General features: G+C 43.0%; 1 protein-coding gene across 8 annotated transcripts in view; it reads right to left on the reverse strand.

The window, feature by feature from the left end:
- The window catches only part of DIS3L2 (DIS3 like 3'-5' exoribonuclease 2), a 346,332-nt gene that overhangs the window by 130,132 nt on the left and 193,096 nt on the right, over positions 1-23,104 (reverse strand). For all 8 annotated transcript variants that reach the window (XM_073877261.1, XM_025889524.2, XM_025889509.2 and 5 more), the window contains exon 10: positions 3,959-4,038. In XM_073877261.1, the coding sequence (XP_073733362.1) occupies positions 3,959-4,038 (80 nt within the window). The remainder of the gene's footprint in view (positions 1-3,958; positions 4,039-23,104) is intronic.

The following is a 23,104-nucleotide window of genomic DNA, read 5'->3' on the forward strand; positions in this document are numbered from 1 at the left end:
CATTAGAGAAACTAGCCGTTGTGCTCGCTTCGGCAGCACATATAGTAACATTGGAACGATACAGAGAAATTAGCCGTGAGAGAGGTGGTGAACATCAATTTCCTGTAGGATCTGGTGGGGGCCTGGATCGGCTAAGCTGAGGAAAGGTCCTATCTAACAATTTCCCCTCGAGACTGAAGCAAAGCAGTAAGCCCTGTCTAATTGAAGAGAATGGGTTCTTATTATTCTGGACTTGGGTCAGCCCAGTAAGGAGGCCCTGACGGCCACAGAGAAGTCTGGATACAGGCTGCCATGTACCTCAGACCTCATAAGGGCAGAAGGGACTCTGTGACGCGTGGCAATGGGCTAGAGCACATGGAAGAACATAAAGGATGCTCAGCGGAGGGGTGGTGACACAGAGGTGCGTGACAGCTCTTACTCAGTACCTCGGGCATGCCCACATGAGAGACAAGACTTGTTCTGGAAGCCCCAACAGGGACGCATAGGACTAATGGAAGGAAATACAGCAAGACAGCAGTATTTCAGACCACGACAGGGAAGGATTTCCTAACAGTCATGCAATCTTCAGGCTGAACGGGCTGCCTATAAGGTAGAGAGTTAAAACGCAATCTGGATATCCAATAAGTGGATGCTGTGGAGGTAATCTGAAAACCAGAGGGTGATGTGACAACCGTGGCACTCCACACTTGAGCGGTGAGGTCAACTGTGAGGTGTGCTGCAAGTGATCTGTTATAGCAATAAGACACAGGAGGTGTGTGATTTACCGCCTTTAGATTCTGGGTTATCTTTATAACACTGCTCTTGTTCACTTGCATTATTCAGTATTTTCTGGAGTGGACTGCTCCATGTTCAAGTTAGCGGGCCGGGTAATGCTCAGGGGAACGTTTCGCTCAAGTGTATTTTTAAGCTCTGGGAGGCAGGGAATCAGCAGGCTAGAGGACTGGTAGAATCCCTTCCAGAGCTGAGATTCCTTGCGGGGAGGGGGCACCCCCTCCTCAGCCTGCTGACATAATCTTGACATCCCAGAAAACAGGTGTCACTGCCTTTCTGCAGAACTGATCTGCAGGCTGTAAGGTCTAAGTCTCACACCTATAGGAGGTACTGGTCACAAGGCCCAAGGGTACATGTGAACTCCAAAGAATGGGACAGTGAGGACTAGATAAAGTTAACACCTGTCTGAGTGTCTTATTTGCACAGAACAGTCATTCAGGTGATTTCAACAGGTCCAAAGGAAAGTCTGACCTCTATATTTTCTTTAAATAAAAATGGTTATAGTTGATGTAAATATGCCCAGAAAACATTATTTGCTTCTTGAAACATTAAACATTTTTTCCTCTAAGCAAAAATTGACATGAACTGGTAACTAACGGAACCCAAACTCAGCCAACCTCGCCCCAATCCAAACTGGAATTGACTTTCGCTTTTCATCCCCCTGGATAAATAGCCTTGGCAGAAACCCTTGTCCCAAAGGCCAACTGTAGAAGTGCCACCATAAAACCACTTGACTGACCAACTCCAGCCTTTTCGGATTCTTCCCCGACTCCTTTTCCATGTCCTTTTTCTGCTGCTCTGCCAAATGACCAGATGTGAATGACTCCTCCGGAATGCAGGAATAACTAAGCAGATGGAAGGTATCTGATCACCTGGTGCAGTGCGCTACTGGGCAGCCTGTGATTTCTGGCACCTCATAATTTTTTTTTACTACAAAACATTTTTTCATTACAAAGCTATTATTACCACATTATAAAAATGTGGAAACTAGAGAAAAGAGAAAAATCACTTACGATCCCATCATCCTGATAAAATTGCTGCTTGCATTTTGGTGTGTTGTCTACTTTCCTCCAGGGCTCTCTGTGTATGTAGTTCTATGGACTACATACATTTAGCTTATGTGTCCCCACCTCCTCTGAAAAGGATGTCTGGAGGCTTAGATAAATATGTATCATCTGACAGTCAGCTGCATGTAGACACGGTCTCTCCCAAACCAGCTCGTGTTCTCACCGCCCTGGCTTGTAACTTGTAAATTCCATCTCTGCATCATCCAGGTTGAAACTTTTGCTCCACCTTGGGTAGTGCAAAGACTCCTCTCCCTCAACCCCAACATCCATTTCCAGTGATTCTTCAGTCATTACCCCTTTGTCACATCTGCCCTCCCCGCCCTCCTTAGTGTCGCCACCACCCCCAATCCCGTTTATGACCTATTTCCCTAAGTAATTATGATGCTTCTCTGCCTCTACTTTGCCTCCTTCTCCTTCATCTTGTACTGCTAAATTATTTTCCTTACTTTTACTGCTCTGCTTGAACAAGAGATTGAAAACAACTGGTTTTCAATTGTCTGGCACAGAACATTCTTTGGTTGGTAATTTATAAGCGTGTACCATTTGTGCCCAATCTACTTTTCCTGCCCTACCTTTTACCACTTCCCTACCAGAACCCTCTGCTGGTACTCTGCTATCCTAGACAGGAGACGCAGTGCGTAGTATAGAGCGAGTGGGGCAGGACGCAGGCCTGCTCTCTGGGGTCCCGCAAGAATACCATCCAGGCCAGCCGAGATGCGGCAACAGCTGCTAGACCTTGCCTTCTGCCACTGACAGCTATAAAAGTGGACAAGATAAATGAACAACTTTTTTCAAGCATTAGACTCCAAACAGAGCAGGGTTGTGAACCCGGAGAGAAGGGAAATACAGGAAGTGAGGTTCATTGTTACCAGGCTTCCTGCCTGGGAGCACTTTTCATGCTGGAGCTCACATAGAGCGACATGCTCAAGCCTTTGCACTTAGCAAATGTTGCTCAGAAGATAAGAACCCAACCCAGTATTTGCTTTTTTAAGTAGGCTGCTCACATTCTAGATTTTAAAAATCTGTAATTGCTCCAAAATTTCTAGGGGAACTTTTCTCTCTTTATGTTTTATGCTTCTTTCAATTTTTTTTAGTTGAGATTACTGAGCAACCTTGCCTACAGTTTCAAGGAGGACTCCCACTAAAAGAAGGTAAAAGCATTTTTAGGCAATGATGTTTTCTGTCTCTCAGCCTCCTATCTCCTAATCTTCACTGCCTACTACAGTAGAGAAGAGATCACACACGGAACCTATGTGGAGTTTTACGTCAATAGACACCTCTGCAATATTTTAAAAGACTTTGCCGCAGACTGAAACCTCAAGGGTGGATACCCATCATCAGCAAGCCATCAAAACCCATGACAGTGCTGAAGCCATATCCAAGAATGACTAAAGCCAAGACAGTCACCTAGACGCCATCCTAGAGAGGGACAAGAAATCACTAGACTAGAAGCAGCACATGGGAGGGGCATTAGAACGGGGACTGATAGGGTTTGCACTTCTCACACCCCACACACTTTCCTTCCCCCTCACCCCACCGTAGTTCTCAAATCCCATACTCTTTCCTGCTTAGTTCCATCCCAAAAGAATGTTTAAAGAGCCCCCACCAGCTGCCTTTTGTAATCTGCCAGACAGATGAAGACCTGCTGGGAGTAGGGCAGGCTTCTCCAGTGCAGGTCTGGAGGGCATTCGGTAGGGAAGGTGCTCCTACTACCCACTGCTGAGTATGCCTTTGGAGAGTACCTCCAAATCATCCCAATCTGTTGGTAACTGCAGGTAAAGAACCCAGTGCTTCTCCTAAGCAGAGCTTAAGGGCTTTCTTCTTGAACACACTGCACCCAAACTGCAACTTCCTAAGGAGCCAAGGAAGTAGTCCTTCTGCCCTCCCTGCTGCATCCGCGGAGGGCCGGAAATGTCCCGGGGAGAGGACCTTTCTTGTTCTCACCCTCGTCAGAGTCACCACAGGAACACAATCTTTAAGTCCCATAATGTGAAGTCTCAGGAACAAAGCAAACCCAGCGCTGCACATTATATCGCCTGGGGAATACATGGCAGCCAGGCTGACCAGAAAGGCATGCAGATGGCCTGCTACCCAGAAAAGTATAGAAATTTCCATCCTACCATCAGCAAGTGGCTTGCAGGAGAGGGCATCATCGAGGTCGCGGGCAGTTGATGGGTCAATGGTGAAGATACAGTCTTTCCTAGGAAAGATTGAAGACATGATTAGCAATGCCACAAATACCAGAGCCTTTACCCCACTGTACTAGAGTTTTAAAGAACGGTTACTTTGCAAATGTGCAAATGGTAGGAAAGGGAAGAGTGACTTCTGTCATAGCTCTCTGAGAAGGGGATCTTTCGTCAACAGTGAGATGGGAGAGACAAATGTGGGAAGCTACCAAGACTCCATAGTATCTCTGAGGGTCTTCCTCTTTCTGTGAACTGGCACCTACTTCTCCTTGAGCCTGAGCAAGAAGTGTGAGTGGGTAGAGTGAGGTGGCTTCCAGACGAGGGGGGGAGGTTTCCCAGGAAGTTTTCTGACATGAGGAGCAAGTGCCTTTGGTAAATTACTCTCCGAAGGTCAGCTCTTGCTTTTGCCTCCCCCTTCCTCAGTGGCTAATGGGAACCTGTCCTTCAAGGATGTATGTGAGGATGACTTACTGCTCCTTCTCCTATCTCGCCAAAGTGGGGGTTTGCCAAAGAATAAGTCATCTGACTCGTTGGGACAAAGGGGAGAGGACCCAAGAATAAGTTTTACCAAAAAAAACTCTGGGCCACACAGTTAGCCATAATACAACTATACTTGGAAACGTACCTAATCAGGTTGTTTCCATGGAATAATTGTATATTTCACCCAAGTTCACAGAATCAGTATGTCCTCTCTCCTCTTATCTTCACATGCTACCCCTACGCATATCTCAAGTGCGGAGCCCTTCTCGTTTTGCTTTAGAGCTTCCCAAATAACACGCCCTACCCAGCCACCAATCCAGCCACATAAACACCTGCGGTTTGGGCAGTCTGTCCACAGTTCTTCACACCCCCTGCCTTCCCTCCCCAGGCACTGGCCTGGGGCTTGGGGTGCTTGGCAGGAGGCACCTGCCCTCCCCCACACAGGCTCTCTAGCTGGTGCCCTCTGCTGCCTCTGGACTCTTCCCAAGTTCTTCCTCCATGTCCTCAGTACCAGCAGTACCACCGCTGCCATGCCCTGGTCTTCTCCGGATGCATCAGCACTCACGGTGGGAAGAATCCTGGTACCCACCACGATTAGACTGGTTTGGTTTGTACAAACTTCTTTCCTTGGGTCGCTCCTCTGCTTAAAGTGTCCCCAAAGCCCTCAGAAGCTGCCAAGCTGGCTCTGGTGCTGGTTTGCAAAGCTCTTGGGGCCTTCCCTCCTCAGTCCCCTTACTCCTAATAACCCTCAGCAGCCCACTCTGACCCCTCACGGCAATCAGCTCACCCCTGCAATAGCTTGATCTTAGGACAGTACCCATTCTAAGATGCCCCATCAATTCAACAATAGCTTTTTAGGGAAACAAAAACCCCTATCACAGTAAATATATACATTGATTTTAATGTATTTCAGGATTTGAGAAATGTCAAAATGTTAAAAAGAGAGACAGACAGACTCTTAAATGGTAAAAGAATATACAGATAACCAAACTGTGGTATATCTATACAAGGGAATACTAATTAGCAACAAAAAGGAACTAATTGCTCCTACATGTTAACAACTTGAAATCTCAAAGTTTCTATGCTAAGTTAAAAACACCATTCTCATGAGCTTATATAATGTATAATTCCATTTCTACAACAGTCTCAAAAAGACAAAATTCTATGACAGCAGATCAGTGGTTGCCAGGGGCTGAGGGTGCCTGTTGTGGGAGAACAGAGCTTTCTTGTATCTTGACTATCATGGTGGTTACATGAATCTATACATGTCTTAAAATTAATATAACTGTACAAGGTCAGCTTCACTGTTCATTAACTTAAAAATTAAAATTTTAAAAAAGATTTTATTTGAGAGAGAGAGAGAACGTGCAAGCAGGGAGAGGGGCAGAAAGGCTGAGGGGTACAGGGGGAGGGAGAAGGAAAGGGAAAGGGAGAGAATCCCAAGCCAACTCTACACTGAGTATGGAGCCTGACATGCGGCTTGATCTCATAACCCCAAGATCATGACCTGAGCCAAAACCGGGAGTTGGACACTTAACCAACTGAGCCACCCAGGTGCTGCTAAAAATAAACAATTTCAGATATGATTTTTGAATCCAGGAAAGTAAAAGAGATGCATTCATTGTTAACAGAGTTGATGAATAGGTGCCACAATTACTAAAATTTCCCTCTATGTTTTTCCATATTATTCAAAATTTTCACTATAACTATTACTTTCATAAGTGGAAAAAAATTAGCACTGCAGATAATCTCCCTCAAACAAAAAATAATTGTCCATCACATACATAATATTGCTTATAAAGACGTTTAGCAACTTTGTAGACTTGTACTGCAGAATACAGTCAATAGCTTTAAAATGATGAGTCACATAAAACTATAAACTCACTAGTATACAAAGAGAAGAGGGCGAGGAAAGTTGGGTGCAACTCAGGTGGAGGACACAAGAGCATTTAGAGTGCAGTCCTAGGAAGAGTGGCTTCTCGGGCCATCCAATCTTCTCACTAAATAACTGAAGAAGAGGTGCTGACGGGGGGGGGGGGAACATAAATGTGGAGGTCTCGGGATATAAAGAAATAATTTCTGTTCTACCATCTAAAAGAAGATGTAAATATGGCACAGTGCCAGATGAAAAGAGAAACACCAGATGTTCCCTGGGAAGTAAGCTCCCTGAAGGCTGTGTTGCAGTGATATGAACAGAGGCTGCAACTCCCAAGTGTTCGCTGAATGAATGCACCCAGGCTGACAGTAAGAGACAGGGAAGTGAAATTAATCCTGACACCAATGTAATGGGCTCTGAATTGGTGAGGATCTTGAACTTGATTCACAAGGTAAGGAAGGAACTGACTGCTTGTTTCTTTTTGTAGCCTCCATAAAAGCTGGCAAAATGCTTTATATATTCACTGAGTGCTCAATAAATACTTGTTGAACTGAAAATAAAATGTCAGACTTGGAGGGGGGGAATGTTTTGATCCTCCTTTCTTAGTGACATCATAAGAAGCTGAAAGAATGTCCCTTTAGTCAAAAATCAAAAAGAACACTGATTAGCTTGGTAGGGGCCACAGTTGACTGGTGTACTTAGATTGCTGAAAAGGAAGTTATGTTTTCTTAACATTAAATGTCTCTGGGTGCTTTGACTTTTATTTCAATGAATGAATGATGCCCACTAAAGCATTACAGTGTCCAATTAGTGCAGACATACATGACAGACTAAAACTTCAGGGCTTCAGTTTTAAGTTGTAAATTTCTTTAAGAGGACCCACTGTTTCTGAGAAAAATCTTAGACTAGCCTGAACACTCAACCCAAATCTCTACTACTTTTTTTTTTTTTGATTTGCTCTGAAACCAGAAACATAAAAGTCTAAATTAAAACAACTCTGAGGAACAGTAATCATGAAGGCTTGCTGGAAAGATCTACCATCCAAACATTATCCTTGATCATGGGACAGCAAACTATAGCTACTGACCAAAAAGGGCCTGCCACCTGTTTTTGAATGACCTGTGGGATAAGAATGGTTTTTACATTTCTAAATGGTTGGGAAAAAAACAAAAGAAGAATATTATTTCATGACATGGGAAAATTATATGAAATTCAAATCTCAGTGTCCATAAATGAATATAGCCATGCTTTTTGGCTACAATGGCAGAGCTGAGTACTCATGACACAGACTGTCTACTTAATATTACCTGTCTGGCCCTTAACAGAAAGTTTGCTGACCCCTGTTTTAGATCAATGATCCCCAGTGCACCAAGTTTTTTGTTTTTGTTTTTTGTTTTAAAGGTCTGATGATTAAATCAGTTTGGGAGATGCTGGGCCATAAGGGACTTCTAAGAGCCTTCAATGAGCTGCTGCTTTGCAATTCTTGACATATCTATTTGATCTGGGCTTTTTTTTTTTTTCTTTCTCGTGGCAGAGGATCTCCCAGATGCAACAGGTTCCTCAGGAGACCACCCTTTGGGAAGTGATGAACTGGACCCTGCACAGGCCTCCAGTGGAGTCCTTATCCCAGATGGAGCCTTGCCACCAAGTCTACCTCAAGGATCATGGCAAGAAGTCAAGAGAATGGCTATGCTGTCCACTGCAGAGAAGCTGATAAGGGTTTTGTTCCAACCACTCACTCGGGGCCCCTTTGATGAGTGCTTCTGGGGGGAAGTTTATAAAGGGCAAGGACCCACTCCTACCCTCCTGAGTTAATGGTTTGTTTGTATCTTTTAAGCTTCCCTCTTTGCTTTGGCTTCTAGGAACTCAGTAAACTATTGTGACTTGCCTCAAAAGGATCTTATTTGTCGTTTGAACTCTGTGCACTCACCTTTATCCTGGCTGTGACTAATTATCCCACTTATTTTTCCTTTTCCCTTATATCCTAATTTTAAAAAATTAACTGCATTATATGTATACCTGCTAGGTACCTTAAATACTTTTTTTTTTTCTTAAAGCAGGATGTAAGTATGTGCATAGATTAAGGAGTTACAACATTTCAGAATCACGTTGAAGGGGATGCTGGAAGAAAAGAAGACCTTCTGTATGGGCTACTAAAAGAACTAACTTCTAGACAGAGTAAAACTTGGAGAACTCCCAACAAATATTTGTACTGTAGCAGTGCCCTCCAAACTTGCTCGCTCGCTGTGGAAAATTGGGAGAAGCAAGGGAACAGTGAGTGACCCTGACAAACCCCAGTCCTCAGCGCTGAGAGCCAGTGATTTAATCTGTTGTCATCACCACAATTACGAACCGGCCACGATGTGGTGCATGAGGGCTCCTTCTGGTTGTGGGCCACAGCGGCCGGGAGCTGCCGGCCTCAGCACTTGGGAGCCCAGCCCCACGGGGGTGGCGCTCTGTGCAGCTGTTACACTCTGTTAACATGCTAGGGATTTTACTGGCTCCTTTTCTGGAAGGCTCTGGTCTCACAACCTGCAGGGAGCAGCCTGGCCTGCCAGCTTTTAGAACCTGTGAGACCAAATATTTAAAGAGTTCCGCAACAATGGTTAGAAAGAAGCCAACCCTGACCCACAGGAAATCAAGTGCCAGGTGGGGGAGGGGAAAGAATGAGACTCCAGGCCGGGAGGCTGCAGAACTCCGACTCAGTGCGACCTTATGTAACCAAACTTTCTGACGGCACGTGACTGAAGGGCTTAGTAGAACTTTTTAAAGTGACAGAAAACTTCTAAGATTGTCCTCCTCAAAGCCATTGGTCCCGGAAAAGAAGACAGGAAAAGTAACTAAAAGCTTTCTCTAATCCCTTGAGATCTTGCCAAGAATCCCAGGGAATAAAACCATAGAAAGAATTTCTGTTCCTCTGTCACCCTTCCTCTGACCCTGCGTCCTCTCCTTCCTCAAGGCACCAGCGCCTCCACCTCCTTGCAGCTGGAGGTGGCTGGCTAGTCTCCATGGCAACACTGCCTCACCACTTTGTCACTACAGTCACCTCTCTGGAGTTTGGCCACGGCCCCTACCCCTCACAGAAACTGCTCTCCCTATGGGCCGCCTGGGTGGCTCAGTCGGTTACACTTCGGACTCCTGATCTTACCGCAGGTCTTAATCTCGAGGTCCAGAGTTCAAGCCCTGCGCTGGGCTCCATGCTGGGCGTGGAGCCTACTTAAAAAAAAAGAAAAAAGAAATTGCTCTCCCTAAGGTCATAGGTGCTGCCAGATTAATCTGGTCAAAAACCTTTATCCACTCCTTAGTGAGTAAAAGAGAAATGCAGCTTAGAATTCAAAGCCTTTCATGATATGGCCCCAACCTGGATTTTTCCAGCTAGTCTGCACAGTCCCAACACGTACCTTTTGTGCCAAACTTCCCTCTGTACCCTCTGGTGTCTGAAACACTGTGCTGTTCCTGACATGTGGACGTTCACTCAGCCAATCTCCAATGTCTAAGACCGACCTAGCTTTTAAAAGACTGGCTACACGAAGCCATCTTTTTTCCAGGGAACCTTCTGTGGTTCCACCGAGTGGAGAGCGCTTCTCGTCCACTGTCCCGCCCATGGCTGCAGCCTGCCCCTCTCCAGTGGTGCTGGTCATTGTCACCAGCATGCTGGCGGGGATTTAGGGATATGTGTTCTTACTGTGACAGGGCCGGGTGCTCCTCAAGGTCTGGCTTTGTGTCTCCTCCAGCACGCGGAAGGCACACACGGAAGGAACAGCTGATGGATAAGTGCATGAGCAAATGACCAAAGGGCTCTCGTTAGCACTTTTCCATTCAACTTTGCCGCTGCGTCTTGGGAAATACATTTAGGATTAGAACTCATGACCTCCTGGCGTGCAAGCCTGTGGTCATACCACAGTGTTATTGTTTCCAAGGGTGTCCTTTTCTGTCTTCATCCCATCTTCTTTTCTCATAAAACAGTGTTTTACAAACTGTGGTTGAGGGACCATCTCCAGACTAACAAAATTTATAAAGGCGCTCCTCTCCTCTGTCCATGACTCTCAGTTTGTCTCCTTGATAGCAAGCAATTCTGCTGCGAAGGATCTGGGTCAGTGATGGTGAATGGGTGAAAAGGAACGGAAACAATTTAAGAAATAACCTTAAGAGGTAAAAAGAATACAATTTTCACACAAACACTTTCTTTGATGAGATGGTATTGGAGTTTATACAGAAACCAGAAAATGGGGGCGCCTGGGTGGCTCAGTTGGTTAAGCATCTGCCTTCGGCTCAGGTCATGATCCCAGGGTCCTGGGATCGAGCCCCGCCATCAGGCTACCTGCTCAGCGGGAAGCCTGCTTCTCCCTCTCCCACTCCCCCTGCTTGTGTTTCCTCTCTCGCTGTGTCTCTTTCTGTCAAATAAATAAATAAAATCTTAAAAAAAAAGAAACCAGAAAATGTTAGGTAAACCACAGCAGGAAAAACAACTAAATAGCCGGGGCGCTCATCCATGGGCTACCATGTAGAGAGTCCAGCCAGATGGGTGCTGGACAGTCCAGTCGAGTCAGATGCTGAATTTGTCTGAGCTTCTATCTCTATTTGAATTTTCTCAGGCAAAGGGAGCTGGGAGCATTGTCCAAACTGAGGGCCGACCCCCATGGTGTAGCAGAGCTGGACCTTTTATTTTTTTCTGATAGCAGCTGTGGAAATGTTAATACTCTTTCACTCAGCCCTCCCGCCACAACAGATGCTACAAAGTCTGACACAAATCCCAGATTTTTCAGAACAGAAAAAGACTAAGTAAGGTCTATTTAAAGCAGAAAGAGACCTTGGTCCATCTGTCCCTCTCTCCCCCGCAAGTGATGAAGTGACACATCTGAGGCCATAGAGTGAGCTGAAGAAACAGAGCACTGCCCTGGGCAGGCTCTTTTTTACGTGACCCTGGGTTTTTAATATAGGGCCCACACAAGATCAACCTCAAGCGTCAGCAAAATTCTAGACCAAGTGAACATAGTTGTTGGGTTACTTTCTAAAGGACACAGATAGGATGAGACTGAATTAGAACCAACTGAAATGGTCTTCCCTGTTACATTCACTCACTCACTGAACCTCCCATCAATCTTTGCCACTTTTTGTACTTCAACAAACAACATTCAGGAGTGGAGGCCATGGGACAAGGCTGGCCAGAACTATGGGAGCCAGGGCCTATGGCATTGGCCAGGAAAGCCATGGTTTCAACTCAAAGAATGTGCTAAAATTAACTTTCTTCCCCTCAATTTTCATTTTGAAAAATGTTAAACTTTTAGGAAAGTTGAAAGAACATTGTAGAACATTTAGGATGAACATCCATATACTTCTCATCAAGATTCATCAAATGTCAACACTTTGCCCATATTCGCTTTATCTTTCTCCTCTCTCTAACCCTTCCCTTTCATATAGCTAGATTTTTTTTTTTACATCTGAACTGTTTAAACTTATGTTGCAGAGATGATATTTCACCCCTCCATACTTTAGCATGCATTTTCTAAGAATAAGGCCATTCTTCTACAGAACCACAGCGCTGTTACCATAGACAAGGAGACTAATAATTCCCTACATCCAACTTACAGATCATATTTAAATGTCTTCAACTGTCCCTCAAAAGTTTCTTTAGCTCTGTTTTCCTCCTGATCTAGGATCTAATCAAGGTTTACACATAGTATTTGGTAGTTATGTCTCTTTAGTCTGTTTAATGTAAAACAATCCATCCTTTTTTCTTTTAAATATAACATTGCTTTTTGAAGAGTCCAGGCCAGATGTCTTGTAGTATGTCTTATGTTCTGGATTTATTAGATTGTTTCCTCATGGAAGGCAGAAGAAAGGAAGGGACAGGAGGAAATCAAATGTGGCAAAATTAATCTTCTCTGAATTTCCCAAATGGAAAGTTAAGTTTTAAGTCTCGACTAGATTCAGAGTGAACATTCTAGGTTGAATACTTCACAGGTGATAGTGTGAACTCACACTGCATTCCTTCAGAAGGCACAAACTGTCAGGCTATGGGATTTGATTACCTGGGTAAGGTGCTAATAGCCAGTTTTTCTATCTTAAGGTTACATTTTACTCTCTGTATTTAACGAATAATCTGTGGAATAAGACTTTTAGATAATGTGAATATCTTGTTCTCAAAGAAACCTTCAAGCAATGACTTTAGCATCCACTGGTGGTTTTTGCCTGAATTGATATAACTCTGCAAATTATAAAATGGTGCTTTTCAGTTCCTATAATAAATACATTTACTAGTGGGCTCTCTTCTGTCAAGAGCTTTTCCTGTTTGTTTGTTTTAAACTGTTTGTTTTAAAATGTTTGTTTTATTTTGAATATCATTACAGATTCACTGATTTTTTTTTTTTTTTTTTTTTAAAGAGCGGGAGAGAGTGGGGTGGGGGGTGGGGCGAGCAAAAGGAGAGGGAGAGAGAGAGTCTTAAGCAGGCTCCATGCCCAGCACGGAGCCCAGTGCCTGCTTCGATCTCACAACCCTGAGATCATGATCTGAACCAAAACAAAGAGTCAAACGCTTAACCAACTGAGCCACCCAGGCACCCCCGGATTCACTGATTTTTTTAATTCAATGTATTATAATCTATTAAAATTAGCATTCATTCTCATACTCAAATTGTACCAAATTAGGCTGTGGGAGCTCTTTCAATGATCTCCTGTGTCCTTGTGGTGTGTCTTCCTTAATCAATCTTTGAGCACTTCTATGCTTTTTGGCATAGGAAATGTTTCAGGCTCACCTTATACATTACCTGCCCCAGACTAATAATCACCCACTTCCGTAAGGAGCCCTGATTCCTTCTGGCAGGGAATGAATGATATTTAAAAAACCAATATAGGGCACTAGATTGCTGTGCTCATTATTACTGGGGTATCATGGCTTCTAGTCCCTTTTAGTGAGCAGAATTAGAAAATACTGAGTTAAATCATTGAAATTGTTGATATTTGACTACTTGTGGCCTAAAAATTGGCAATTTCATGTAGTTCAACCTAAAATACTGCTTAAAAATCATGAGTTCATATTGACACTCCGATTGACCAACTGATACATAATATTACAGAGTTCTTCTCATCTCCTATTCCATATTTGTATCTTCATTCTCCCAGTGAGAACCTTGGCACCCAGTGGCCTCAGTATTCTAAACGGTTTCAGAATTATCATCCCAATACCACTAGCAACAAAGAACCTATTAAGATTTCTTTGGAGTTTTATCCTTAGAATATGGTCACTAAGAGTATGCAGTTAGAGTGCTCAAAAGTACAGTGCTGAAATTATTTGAATTAATTCTTTTTTCTGTATGTGGTGATGCTATGCATTTGATAAACATTGGGACCACCTGTTTTTGTTTTATGTCAGTTTTAGAGATTTTGCCTTTATCTCCTTTTAGATCTGATTTCACTTTATCGTTGAACATTTAAAACATTTAAAAATGGTTCAAAGTTCAAGTGTACTCACAGAAGTCTTACTCCCAGCTCTACCTTCCTGCCTTGTTCCTGCCTATCCCCTAGAGATAACTATTTTCTTTTTTTTTTAAGATTTTATTTATTTATTTGACAGAGAGAGACTCAGTGAGAGAGGGAGCACAAGCAGGGGGAGTGGGGAGAGGGAGAAGCAGACTCCCCACCGAGCAGGGAGCCTGATGCAGGGCTCGATCCCAGGACTCTGGGATTATGACCCAAGCCAAAGGCAGACACTTAAGGACTGAGCCACCCAGGCGCCCCGAGATAACTATTTTCATCATATTCTGGTTTATCCTGTGCTTCAGCTTTTCTTTTTGATATTTTTTCTTTTTTTTAATTGAAGATTTTTATTTATTTGAGAGAGGGCACAAGCGGGGGGGAGGGGCAGAGGGAGAGGGAGAAGCCAACCCCCATCCAAGGACCCCAGGATCATGACCTGAGCAGAAGGCAGATTCTTAACCAAGTGAGCCACCCAGGTGCCCCTGATATTCTTTTTTCTTCTCTTCCTTCTACAAATTCTTTTGCAACTTGCTTTTTTCACTTAACAATAAATCTTGGACATTATTTCAGATCAGTTCAGAGACTAGAATCATCACAATTGGAAGTTCTTTAGAAGTCACCCTAGTTCATATTTTATCCCCCAAATGTTTCCAAACTGAAGTCAGTCAGACAGATCAACTCACATCTTGAATACTGGGAATAGGGGCGGGTAGTAGAGTTCATTGTCTCCTTAGGCCAGCTATTCAATTTACAGAGCTCTATCACAAAGTAACTTCATATGCTGAATTGACAACTGATTCTGAAAAACTTCATAATTTAGCTATTTACAGTCCCAAAGAATTAAAGCTGGCTCCCTCTTTCACCATGCAGCCCTTCAAACATGACTTTTCTCAAGAAATAGGCCCATCTCTTTCTTGTTCCAAATGATTTATAATTGTGTATAACTGTAGTTTTTTTCATAATAATTTTCACTTATTTTGTGTCAATAACAAATCTAAGTTGTAAGAACCAGTGGAACATCAATATAAAAAATGTATCAGAGGTCAAGAGAAAGAAGGCCAAAATTCCTTCACTCAATGTTTACTGGGCATCTACCGTTCTAGGTGTTTGAGACACATTTGAGAATAAAGATGCCTACTCACTGATATTCTAGTGGTGGAGGAGACAGAACATAAACAGTATTGTAATTAAGTGCTGCGGAGTTAAGAAAAAAAATTAGAACAGAGCTTGTGGGGGGGGGGGGGGGGGGGGGGGTAGGGGCGGGCAGGTTGTAAGTGCTGATTACAATTAGGATAGCCAGGGTAGTCACAAATGAGATGATGAAATTTGAAGATGACCTGAAGAGTAAGGGAAGTGAGGCGTGGGTTACACCAGGGAAGAAAGACTAGGAGAAAAGGAAGAGCTTGTGCAAGGACCCAGAATCCACCAAATTAGTTTACCTGAAGGCAATGAACAATTGGGCACAACTCAACCAAGAGAGTTTGTAGGTAGAGCAAAGTTGGCTTGGCCTCTGTGTTCTTTTACTTTCTGTCCAAGAAGTCTTAAATCTAGGCCTGCAGGGGTTCAGAATGCAGGTCTGCATGCCTAAGGGAGCAACAAGAGCAGCAGAGTCCACTGGGCCCAGAAAGTCTCTATATCCAAAGCTCTCTCTCTCTCTGAACAGCTCTTTCTTCTTTTACCTCTGCGAGTAGAGTTTCCTATAATTGAGATTTAAAATATCAGAGTGGGGTTAAAACAGGGAATACTGATTGATACATATTAAGTTTCAAAATCAGACAAAATGAAGTAGCAATAAACTGCCAGGAAATGCTCCCACATAGGAATCAAATCTCGAAGGCCCTAATATAGAGTGTTAAAAATTTAAGCATAAAAGTTCTATACAATGTACAAAATCTTCAGAGTGTATAAACGTATTAGAGCTCTTCAATAATCTGGCTCTCACTGAAAACACTTTTATTCTCTACCTCCTAGAAATCACCTCTTAAGAGAAAAGAATTATAATAATGGTGGGTATTATTTTTGCTCTCATTTTGTGCATGGGGAAACCGAGGCTCAGAGAGATTAAGTAACTTATATAAGGCCATGGAGCTGCAGAGCTTTGATTTAATGGGACAGGAATTCAAAAGAGACAGTGTTAAAAAAAGTGAAGTAGACTGAGAAGTTTCATTTCAATGGAAATTGACATCTTTTCTAGTTACCCTTAGTTCCATACTTAAGATTTAAACTCCCCAGAAGTATTTTGGCTGAAGTAATAAATACCCCAAATTTCTTTCAGGAAAAGTTTCTCTATGTTGACTAAGTTGACAATGACTTCATTTTTAGGTACCAAATCCAAATCTGACTATTTTTCACCCTTAACCTGGAAATTCACATATGGAGTTCTGAAATCAAGTTTATTCAAAGTAGATTATCCTTGGGGTGTCTGCCTTGGCTCAGGAGCTCAGGTTGTGATCCTGGGGTCCTGGGATCGAGCCCCCAGGCGGGCTCCCTGCTCAGGGAGGAGTCTGCCTCTCCCTCTCCCTCTCCCTCTGTCCCTCCCCCTGCTTGTGCTCTTTCTCTCTCAAATAAAAAAAAAATCTTAAAAAAAAAAAGTAGATTATCCTTAGTATGTTAGAAAAAGCTATGTCCCAAGTACTTTCTTTTGTAAAGGGCATATAAAAATAGGAAGAAATAGCCAAAGAAAGAATATGCATAGATATATTTTCACTCAAATAGACTAGGCTTTTAAATTTGCTTTGCAATTTCCAGAAGAGACATAGTTAATATGTAAAAATAAAACAAATTGTAACCAGATTTTCATATGACTTTATCAGAGACTTAAACACAATGGGGTAAAGGCCAGTGTTTAACGGATTTAAATTCTAGTGGACAGAATTAAGAATAGTCACAAAGTCAAGGAATTAACTGTGTCTAGACATCTCTCCTAGATTTCTATTTGAGGAACAGTATTTTTTTCCTCATCCTTTGAATTCCCAAGCTAGGAATTCAGAACCTGCTGTTGAAAGGATCATCATCCTTAATTCTCAATCCATTTATCAGGCTAAAATGCAAATGTAAGTGGTGAATACATTTCAACAGCCCTGGAGCTCCAAAGAGCCTTCTCAGGGAACATGCTGAGCTAACTGGGGAAGGGTTAAGCCACCCCTATTTTTCAGATCTGAAAACAGTTGTTCTGATATGAGAAGAATCATTACAATGGTGCCAGCTCCCTTCTATAAAAGCGATACACATTTTTTGCACAACTGTATGATTGTTATGGCAACCATAAACATGGAACTATCAGTCTTCAAATTACACACTACCCATACCAGATTACCTACGTAGGTCTGTTCTTCTACATTAGCCAGAATTTCTTTTCAAAAAGTGCTATGTCTGTCCTATAGATGTTTAGGAGCAAGATAAAGTGGCCTCTTTCAAAGGGAGATTCCACAACAATGAATCTTTCAAAGGCCTAGCTCTTCAAGGATTCTAGGGCCTTCCCTGTCAAGTCTTTGAATCCAGTGGTCCCTGGGAGGCCTCAAAATATTTTCCCTGGGAGGCAGGAGAGCTGCCTAGAAAATGTATTCCCCAAATGATTGTTTTTTATTAAGAGGAAGATTAAAGCACCATGAATGGGCCTTAATAGACCTTGCACAGTTTGGTAAAATACTGAGAACATTTACTAGAGTCTCGGGTTAGTGAGGTGAGAGACTTATTTAAGAGATACATACAAGCATTTCTGAAAATACAACATGAATATACCAGACAAAAATGCCAAAATAAATTTCAGCTCTATTTTAGGATGATCAGGGATTCTCTTACTACTTTAGCTAACACCAGTAGAACTTTGTAAATTTTAACAGCAAAAAAGTGTGAATTCTTTCTTCTCATTAATGGGGGAAGTCAAGACTGGTCTTGTATGTCTTTTAAATATTCATTTTGGGCCAAAATTCTGTTTCATTGTTCACAGAGCTGATGCTACAGTTAAAAAAAAAAAAAAAGCAGGCTGGTAATAACTTCCTGGCTGATTTTAATATTAAATACTTAGATTCTGAAGCAAAAACCTGTTCGTAATTACTGTGTGCTCCAGAGTTTCCAAAATAAGACCCGGAAATTCATTTTGTTTTCCTTTCTCAAAAATCGAACAAAATTAATTAATCAAATTAAATTTTAAAAATTAAGAAACCCAAAAAGCACACGGGGTTTTAAGGGGGGCAGGGCAAGTCAAGCTCTAAGGGCAGCACTTCTAGTTCCCGAAAGCGCTCCTTGCCAGCAGAACGAAAGGGCACAGTGCTACTTCTCAACTCCCATCCCATCTACAGGACAGGAGGGGCCCCCCCATCCAGTCTGCACCTCTTTCTTCACTTCTGGGGACCAGGTCTCCAGCACACTCCCTCCGTCTCAGCCCAGTTCCCACCACCCAGTCCCTACCATGCCTGGGACTGGTCCTGAATTCATAATCCCAACCTCTTTTCCTACTGAAGCAGCTCTCCCTAACTGGACTCCAGTCTCCTCTCTCCTCTTCTGCCTTTCGGATCCTTTAGCATTTGGCTGCCAGGATGAAGTTCCTAATACTTAGCATCAGATTATGCTTTCTCAAAAACCTTCACTGGCTTCCAGCCGTGCTGACACTACACTCCTCTGCTTGGCATTCAATATCCTCCATGATCTGGCTTAAAACTACTTTTCCATTCTCACTTAAGATGACTTAACTTCATCAACATGGGGCCTTAGTAAACCAGTTCTGCTAAACACCCCCCATTAGTGATTTGTGTAGACTCGTCATCTCTTCTTCCAGACTCTTGTCTTTGAAGGAAAGGACTGTTTCGATTACATATTTTTCAAATCCAACAGTATCTACTTCAGGGTCTTGCAAAGAGTAGCAATAGTAAATACTGACTGCACTGAATCTTCAATTGTGCCCCTTCAACTCCAACCCCTGAAAAGCTGGCTATGGCTATTGAAGTGCCATGAATGGTTTTCACCCACTTGTCCCTTTACCAGAAGCACCAACATACCTGAGAGAGTAGAATACACTTCAGGTAATGCCTTGGGACCTCCACCCATGGCCTAGGCATACGGCCCTAGAGAATTTTCTAGGTTTAGAACCAAAGTCCTTTGGATTATGAATATGTTAATAGGCAAGGGTAGATGAGAAGACGACAGGAAAACTGGGTAAGGAAAAACAGAATTTAAGAGCAGAAGGTAGTGTGAAATTTTAAACATCTTTTTGGTAAGGCCATGTGCCTTAATCCTCATCAGAAAGGAAGAAGAGGCACTATTTTATAAAGCATAAAGTAGGCTAGAGCCTGTGCTAAGTATTAAACATGTGATTACACCTCATCTCTGCCACAACCTCATGAGAAAGTCAGTACCTGTACATTCCTTTTAACTTGTAAAGGAAGGTAAGGCTCAGAGGAGTTAAGTAATTCATCCAAAAATACATACCTAGTAAGTGTCAGAGTGAAGTGATGTTTCAAGCCAAATTTGTCTCTAAAACCTATGTTCTTGTATTTCACCCCTGTGATATCAGGGACATTTAAAATTTTTAAACTCCAGGAGAGAAGACTGAGGGACACCATGCATAAATGTGGGCGGGAACACAGCTGTGGTAGACAGTTATCTGTCCTGCTCTCCCTCTCCCAAACCAGCATGTGACCCAAACCAGGACAAACTGACCCCACCCTAGAATCTGGAATTGGGACAGAGAAAGGGAGAAGGAGGAAGGTGTGTGAGGAGAGAAGGGGGAGAGGGAAATCGGGCTCCTGGGTGACTGGTGACTGGGAGGTAGCAGCCATCCGCTGAGGAGCAGGAAGCAACAGAGGCTAGTCTGAGGGAGGGGAAGCAGGAAGCGGATGTGTAGAAGCAGCAGAGGCGAAGATGAAGAGAGAAGCCTTTCTGGGTTTCCTGCCTTACTTCATTCAATCCCTGGTTCCCTGCCCTTGGATTCTGGGAGTCACCACAAGATCCTTAAAACAAATTCCCCTTTCTGCTTAAGCAAGCTCCAGTGGTTTCTGTTATTTGGGACCAAAAAAGTCTTAATTAATGCAACAGCTGTGGAAAGTTTCCTAGAATGGCTAACTTGTCATGGCTTTCTCTAATGCTTTCTCACTAACAAGCCATGACAGGCTGTTACAGTTGGTGCTTCCATACCACTCCCTCCTGGGGGTGCTGTGAGTGTCCACAGGTATGGGGAGGCAGAGAGGGCATGGCAGAACATGGATATCAAGTTTCTATTTCAAAAACAAATCAGGGGCGCCTGGGTGGCTCAGTCGTTAAGCGTCTGCCTTCGGCTCAGGTCATGATCCCAGGGTCCTGGGATCGAGCCCCACATCGGGCTCCCTGCTCAGCCGGAAGCCTGCTTCTCCCTCTCCCATTCCCCCTGCTTGTGTTCCCTCTCTTGCTGCGTCTTTCTCTGTCAAATAAATAAATAAAATCTTAAAAAAAAAACCCAAAAAACAAATCAACTTAAATGTACAATGCTATCACATTTTTTGGCTGGTAAGGATTTGAAGAAGGCTCTGACTTCTTTTTTCTCAATACAGGGAAGGAAAAGGGTGCAGTGTTCTTGATTGATATGGTGTTTTGGGTTGACTTTTTTGTTTAGTGTTTATCAAGAGTGTAGACATATGAGGATGGTGGGTAAGAGCTTCCTAGACTGCGCTTCCCAGCTCAGCCCCTCTCAGCCATGTGACCTTGAGCGAGTGACTACACTTGCCTGAGCCCCAGTTTCTTCATTTGTAAAATAGGGATAATTACTTCAATAATTAAACAAGGTAATCTACAAAAGCATAAAATAATTAAATGATAATACATATTAAAAGGAATAAAAGAAACATTCAGTAAGTTATGTGTATTGGTATATGTATACTTGCCACATTAAACAACAAAGCAAAATGAAAACTTCGAACTTTTACATGTGTTCATTTTCCTTATCCTCGATATTTTGGGCTGAACATTAACAAAGATGATCTACTACTAGGAAAACTGATGGTGGAGGATCTTTCTTTTGGTGTGTCCTCTGGTGTGTATCAAGCCCCATGACGGAGAAGACAGGGGAGGGACGCTCAGTGAGTGCCTGCCATGTGCCCGGCATGGTCTTAGGTCTGCCTGATGGTCGAGATTGTGCTAGTGATTTAATATTTTCAAAGTAACTCTATTTCAAAAAGAGACGATTAAATATGACTATAGAAAAGGGTAATTGAACACACATTTAAAGCATTATTATGCTTGTGGGAACCCTCCTATCCTAGGAATTCTAATTCCATCTGTAAGACCACAGGAGTACTGTTTAAACAATCACAATGTGAAATTCTCGATTCTCCCATATACAAACGTTGGCGTAATTCCACTAAGTCACCTCTCGGGCACAAAGACTGTAGGGAAATTTGACCTTCGCACACTGACAGTAAATATAATGTAGCAAGAACTATTTCTTCACACACATAACAGGACTTCCATGCACATCAGTGTCCTGTCAAAGTCACAAAGGGAGGCCGTACACTCACTCACATCATGCCGCAACTGCTGAAAAGGGTTTTGGAATTCTTTAACCACTTTCTAAGCCAATTCATGAGCTTCACAAGAAAATCAGTTTCACTACTTTATAATTATACTTAATTTTTTTTTGAAGTTGCGTTATCCAGCTCGATCACCCCCCTGATTTACTACTCTTGGCTCTAAACTGCCTTGGCTGTTTCCAAAAATCAAATCCACTCTCAAAAGATGAAGATTTGCCATTGTTGAAAATGTGCCTCAGGCTCTGAAGGCAATTTCCGAAGAGGAGTCCAAAAATGTGTATGTCCTCCCCTGGCTTCTGCCCCCACTGCCTGCCAGCAAGCTCAAATCATCCTCCACCATCTTAAAGACGTCTTCGGGACCCTGCTTCGGTCAAGCTCCCTCTCACCTCTTCTGTGCCACAAACTCCTTAAAAGAGATGTTTATACTTCGTGTCCCCACTTTTTCACCTCCCTTCCTCTCCTCAGCTGGCCACAGTCTATTTGGGTTCATCACTCACTGCAACAACGTATAACATACGCAGGAGACAAAAATAAGAACCTGATGGCTAAATTGTGGTGATTTCTGTCCCAGCTTTGCCCTGGCCGACCGTACCGCAGCAGAGCACTGGGCAGCTCACCCTTGCTTGGAACTTGTCATCAACCCGGTCTTTGCCTTTTCTTTAACTTTCCAATCTCCTCCTTCCTGCACCTCCAACCCCACCTTTTCCTAAGAAGCTTCCATCCTTTAAACACTGGAGCTCTTCTCAGTCCATCACTGGTCCCCTTTCTTGTTCAGGCGCATGCTCCTAGCAGGCATATCCATTCCCTTGGGGGACTCTGACTATTACTTTTATGCGCTGAAATAGGTATCTGCAGCGCACACCTCTTTCCCGAGTGCCAGGCCTCTCTTTCTTTCTGCCCCTTGGATGTCGCTTTTTGGTATCCTAGGCACTTAATATCCAAATTTTACTCATCTTTCCCCATCCAAGCATTCTGTTCTTGCCCCCTATTTCACAGTGTCAGATTTTCCTGACTTTCACTTTGGCTCAAAGGAAGGACACTGACACAGTTCAAAGGTCATATAGGCATATCCTCCTACTGAGAGGTCTTCCCGAGAACGTCAGAAGCAGTGTTAGTTGCTTCTTCTTCTTTTTCAGTAATAATAAGACAAATACCTATGGAAATCCTATTCATCCTTCAAGGCCAAGTTAAAAGATTACCTGGCTTTAAAGCTTCTTCGTGCAAAATTAACTACTTTTTCAGGTGTGTTCACCTGGTGCCCATTTTTTTTTTACTTGAACGTTTTATTTTGAGATAACTGTCGATGAACATACAGTGGTAAGAAATAAGAGAGATGCTATTACCTTTTACCCAATTTCCAGCGGCAAAATCTTACAAAATTATAATACAATATCAAAACCAGGATTTTGACGTTGATACAATGCACTGATCTTTAGATTTCCCATTCTCACTGTGCTCATTAAGTTCCACACAATTTTACCAGCTGTGTAGGTTCATGTAAGCACCACCTCAAACAAGAGACCGAACGCTACCATCATCTTAAGGTGCCCTCAAGTTGTCTTTTAATAATAATCATCCCCAATTTCCCCCCTGCCCTGCCTCCCTCAATCGCTGCAACTACAAATCTATTCTCCGGTTCCAAAGCGTGTCTTTTCTAAAATGTTACATAACATAATCATACAGATGTAACCTTTCAGGTTGGCTTTTTTTCACTCACCATAATTTCCTGAAGATTCATGCAAGCTGTTG

Source organism: Callorhinus ursinus, unplaced genomic scaffold, assembly GCF_003265705.2.
Source record: "Callorhinus ursinus isolate GAN/ISIS: 27379988/994484 unplaced genomic scaffold, GSC_fseal_2.0 scaffold2, whole genome shotgun sequence".
In the NCBI taxonomy this organism is placed as follows: domain Eukaryota; kingdom Metazoa; phylum Chordata; class Mammalia; order Carnivora; family Otariidae; genus Callorhinus; species Callorhinus ursinus.